The following is a 4,769-nucleotide window of genomic DNA, read 5'->3' on the forward strand; positions in this document are numbered from 1 at the left end:
ACACATTCTGGAAACCACTGCGCGGAGTCGGCCTCTCGTTAGGAAGGAGCCCGAGGGGACTGCAAACACAGCCGAGCACCAGGTCCCGGCCAGGGCGGCCAGCTGAGGAGCGCCCGGCTGCTGCTCCCCACCGTGTGACCCGTGTGACAGCACAGGTCACAGCCAGCGGGGGGTGGGGGAACCAGAGGGTGTGACCCGCGGCCAGGGTGGAGACACTCCCCAAGACCCCGGCCAGCACCAGCTCCCGGCTTTCTGAGCTTCGAGGAACAGCCCTGCGCTCCTGGCCCTCTGAAAGCCCCCAGCCCCTTCTCTGGGAGGAAGGGAACCGATCAGCACGGAGACCACAAGGACCACAAGGAGGAGGCAGAGAGCTTGTAGACGTTAGGCTGATTTATAAGCGCTGCTCTGGACAGTTAGTTGTTTACAACGAGTTATCTGAGGCTGAACACGGTGTGCGTGGCAATCAGCCAGCGCAGCGGCCAGGACAGGAGGCCCGCGCGGGCGGGGGAGGGGCGCTCGCGACCCCGCCCACCGCAGCAGCCCACCAGCAAGTCTGCGAAATTAGACCGAGGAACCCTACAAATGTGATTAAAATCTAAACTTGTTTCGCTTTTAAAAAATTTAATGTATCAAAAGGCCCGCTTTAGTGGTGCTGCTCCCACCAGGAAGCACCCCGGTGCCCGTCGGGACTCGCTCAGGTTGACTGCCAGCAGGCGGGGCCCCGCCCACCGCACCCCTCCCCCACTCGCAGGGAGACCCTGTCCCTGCTCCCCATCTAGGCCCAGCCTCCAGTCCCACTGTGTACACTACCTGTTTCTACACTTAAATACAAAAAGGTTCTCCACAGGAACCACACAGGAAGGACTCCCAGCAGGCAGGGAAACCCACCCGTTCACCCCTGCGTTCACCCCTGCGGCTGCCCCAACGGGGACCCCAGCCCACCAAGGGGGGAGCCGTGCCCAACCCCGGCCCTGCGTGGACAGCTGCACCTGCCAGACCCGAACAGGCCCCCAAGAAGGGCACAGAGGCCACGACCCCAGCCCACCCCACGACCCCAGGACCGCGCAGGTGGAGCCCGTGAGAGCAGAGGGGTGGGTGTGGGGCGCGGCAGGGCCCGACCCCGAGTCCCTGCAGAAGACAGCGAGCTGGACCGGGCGCGAGGGGCAGAACGACCTTGCTATTCCCCGCTCGGGGCTACAGCGGGCAGGGGAGGCCCTGGCGGCGGGCGGCGGGCAGCGGCCGCTCAGTTCTTGTACTGGAAGGGCTCGTCCCCGGTCTCGTTGAGCAGGCACGTGCGGATGAGCGCCTCCGTGACGGCGAAGGGGTCGCAGTTGGCTGAGGGGCGGCGGTCCTCGAAGTAGCCCCGCCTCTCCTGGCCCACAGTCCGGGGGATGCGGATGCTGGCACTGCGGTTGGCCACGCCGGCCGAGAAGTCGTTGATGTTGGACGTCTCGTGGAAGCCGGTGAGGCGGCGCGCGTTGTCCAGGCCGCCCTTGGGGTCGTAGGCGCGGATGTGGTACTGGTGCCGTCGGCTCAGCTTCTCAATGGCCTCCTCAATGTGCCTGGGGACAGAGAAACCCAGGTCCAGCCGGCCGCAGCCCCCACGGACCCCAGGACCCCGGAGGGTGGCAGCCGGGGGTCTCCCCACACCTGCACCGGCTGGGTCTGAGCTGTGCACAGGGTGGACCTGCCTGCCTCCCGGCTCCCAGCCGCCAGCAACCACAGGGCTCCCAGCAGGGGGCTCTGCAAAGCCCACCCTGACCCCCAAGGCCCATCCCCCGGCCATGCCCACACGCACTTGAGCCCGTCCTCCTCCCGCATGGCCTTGGTGCTGAAGTTGGTGTGGCAGCCGGCGCCGTTCCAGTTCCCAGGGATGGGCTTGGGGTCAAAGGTCGCTATCACGCCGAAGTCCTCACAGACGCGGTGCAGGATGAACCGGGCCACCCAGAGGTGATCTCCCATGTGGATGCCCTCGCAAGGCCCGATCTGGAACTCCCACTGGGAGCGCAAGAGGCCGCTGTCAGAGGGGCAGGCGCCCCGCCGCCCTGGACTCCGCCCCGCCCTTGGGTTTGGGGCCCTTGAGCCTCCGTGTGCCCACTGCTGCTCCGGCAGTCACCTGGGCAGGCATGACCTCGGCGTTGGTCCCCGCAATCTTGATGCCGGCATAGAGGCAGGCCCGGTAGTGCGCCTCCACGATGTCCCTGCCGTAGGCCCGGTCGGCCCCCACGCCGCAGTAGTAGGGGCCTGCAGAGGCCAGAGGGCAGGGCTCAGCAGCCAGGGCTTCCCTGCCGCCGTCCCAGGCGAGCACTGGGGCGGGGCGGGCGCGAGGGGCTCACCTTGGGGCCCAGGGAAGCCGTTGGAAGGCCACCCGAAGGGGTGTCCGTCGGTGCCCATGAGCGTGTACTCCTGCTCCATGCCGAACCACGGGCGCTGGCTGCTCACCATGTCCATGATCCGCTTGCAGCTGTGCCGCAGGTTGCTCTCTGCGGAGCGGCAGGGTCAGGGGCCGCCGGGCCAACCTCCCACAACCTCCTGCCCACGCCCCGCAAGTCAGAACGGGAGCAGCCATACAGCAGCACCTGCGGGGCGACCCTGAAGGACCTGGGCCGCAGGCGAACTCACGACACCAGGCCCCGGGGCGCAAGCTCCATCGGGACAGGCGAGGGAGCCAGGCACCGGGCCGCCCCGCCCTCCCCTCCCTCCCCGGGCTCCTGGAGCCCACGGCTGACCGAGGCGCTCGCCCTGGGCAGCAGGGCGCTGCTGGTGCAGGAAGACCCAGGTCAGGTGACCTCAGCTGGAAACAGCGTCCCCATTAGCAAGGCTTTCACAGACTTAACTGTGCCCAGGAACCCGTGCAACCTTTGTGTCGCCCAGAAGCGCTCGGCCAAGCCCTCACCACAACCCTGGCCCGTGGCCGTCTCGGCACTGGAGCTCTGCCTCCCCGGGGCACCGAGGCCTGGGGACCCCGCAGCCTCACTGGCGGGAGCAAGAGGCTGCACAGGAAAAAGGGGGGCGGAGCTGCACGCGAGGAGCGGCGGGGGCCCAGAGGACGGCAGCACAGCACGGCCCCCAGCAGGCCTGACGGCGTGTGCCGGCTCACGTCTTCTAAGGACGCGGTCGTCACCGTCCCTACCGCAAGATGAGGAGACGCTTCGGGAGCTCACTGCCCACCAGGGGCAGCCCAGGACTCAGGCCCCCCCCCCTCCCCAGTGCACAGGCAGAAGAATGCAACGCCCTCAGCAGGCAGGCCCAGCCACGGCCCAGCCACGGCCCAGCCACGGCAGCTCCTCTCCAGAGCAAGCCGGCGCGCAGCCACGGACGCTCAAGCCCCAGAACCCAAGGCGGCTCCAGGACCACCACCTCTTCGCAGGTCAGGCCCGGGGCTCCCACCCGCCCCACACACCTGCCGGCTTCCGGTTGTACTTGAAGACCTCGCAGAACACCAGCTTGTTGGGGTCCTTGCGGAAGGGGTCGCGGAACATGGCGGCGGGGACCAGATACATGTCGCTGTTGGAGCCTTCCGACTGGAAGGTGCTCGAGCCGTCAAAGTTCCACTCGGGCAGCTCTGGCGGGACAGACGGAAAATTCCGTGAGGCCTCATGCAGGCAGGCAGCCAGTCCCCCTCCCGGCCCCACAGCGGGGTCCCGTCCCGGAGGGGCACAAGGCTGCTTCCCCTGCGTACCCTGGTGGCTGCCTCCCAGCAAGACCACCGAGGCACTGTCAGGCATTGTCTCATGAAGACAAGTCACAGAAACCGCCCCAGGGACCTGTCACCCCCTCCCCCCAGAAGTCCCCTGTGCACCGGGAGGCACATGCTAGACCTCTGAAGTCACACCCCACCCCCACCCCCGGGCAGGCGGCTCGGGACCCGCCCACAGCATGTTCCCAGGTTATGCAGACCTGTTCCTGGCGCCCCCGGGCTCCTCGGCCGCCTGCAGGCAGTGCACAACTCCGTGTCCTGGGCACCCCCTGGGGGCCCTTCCCACGGGGCCACGACCACGCAGGAGCCCCCCGGGAACAGGTGCATGGGCACTGCCTGACGGGGACTCTCAGCATGGCCACGCCCCCTACCCCTGCAAAGCTTTTAAATCTTTTTTTTTCCTTTTAAACACCCTGGTTCTGGCTCAGGCCTCCTCTCAAACACAGGGTCCCTTTGTTGCCGAGCCCCGCAGGGGCCGCCGTGGCGGGGGCGGCCTCCTGGCCGACTCACCTTCCACGCACTTGGGCTCGCAGTCCAGCGTCCGTGTCTTGCAGCGCAGCCCCTCCCCCGTGCCGTCGATCCAGATGTACATGGCCTGCACCTTCTCGCCCTGCGGCAGGCCCATGTACACCTGCTTGATGCCCTTGTTCAGGTGGGAGCTTGCCGAGGTGGCCATGGTGGATGGCGTTCTGGGGAGAGCGAAGCAACACGACACCGTGGGCGAGCCTGCACCAGCCGGGGCCGCCCCTCCCTCCCAAGCAACACGCCCAGCCCGCAGGAGGAAGCCGGCGGCGCACCGGCCCCAGAGACGGATCTGGTCACCAGGCCCCGACTCACACGCAGCCCAGGCCCGGAGTCCCAGCCCCACTCCTGCTGCTAGCTCAGGGGGTGGCGGCCTGGGCCCCGGGACCGAGCTGGGATCTGCTCCCTCGGGGCCTGCTTCCCCCTTTTCGTACTCCACGCGAGAGCTCAGAAGCCGAGGCTGCCGCCCTGGAGGAGACCCCCACCCTCGGACAGGAGGCGGAGGGCGGGAGGCCCCCCCAAACCACAGTTCTAGCAACTACAGGCC

At 67.8% G+C, this 4,769-nt stretch overlaps 1 protein-coding gene across 1 annotated transcript; it reads right to left on the reverse strand.

Moving 5' to 3' along the window:
* Positions 1-368: 368 nt before the first annotated feature.
* On the reverse strand, positions 369-4,376 carry GLUL (glutamate-ammonia ligase). The gene is made up of 6 exons (XM_051840972.2): positions 4,211-4,376; positions 3,404-3,565; positions 2,337-2,483; positions 2,117-2,244; positions 1,799-1,998; positions 369-1,562 (listed from the first exon to the last, which is right to left on the reverse strand). The coding sequence occupies exons 1-6, from the start codon at positions 4,374-4,376 to the stop codon at positions 1,244-1,246; spliced, it is 1,122 nt and encodes a 373-aa protein (XP_051696932.1). The 3' UTR covers positions 369-1,243.
* Positions 4,377-4,769: the final 393 nt, after the last annotated feature.

This window comes from Oryctolagus cuniculus, chromosome 13, assembly GCF_964237555.1.
Source record: "Oryctolagus cuniculus chromosome 13, mOryCun1.1, whole genome shotgun sequence".
NCBI classification, from domain to species: domain Eukaryota; kingdom Metazoa; phylum Chordata; class Mammalia; order Lagomorpha; family Leporidae; genus Oryctolagus; species Oryctolagus cuniculus.

Coding starts and splice junctions, on each gene's coding strand:
- GLUL (XM_051840972.2), bottom strand. CDS start 4,376: ATGGCCACCTCGGCAAGCTCCCACCTGAACAAGGGCATCAAGCAGGTG. Junction 2,245..2,336: donor CGGCTTCCCTGGGCCCCAAG/GTGAGCCCCTCG, acceptor TGGCCTCTGCAG/GCCCCTACTACTGCGGCGTG. Junction 1,999..2,116: donor CCGAGGTCATGCCTGCCCAG/GTGACTGCCGGA, acceptor TTGCGCTCCCAG/TGGGAGTTCCAGATCGGGCC.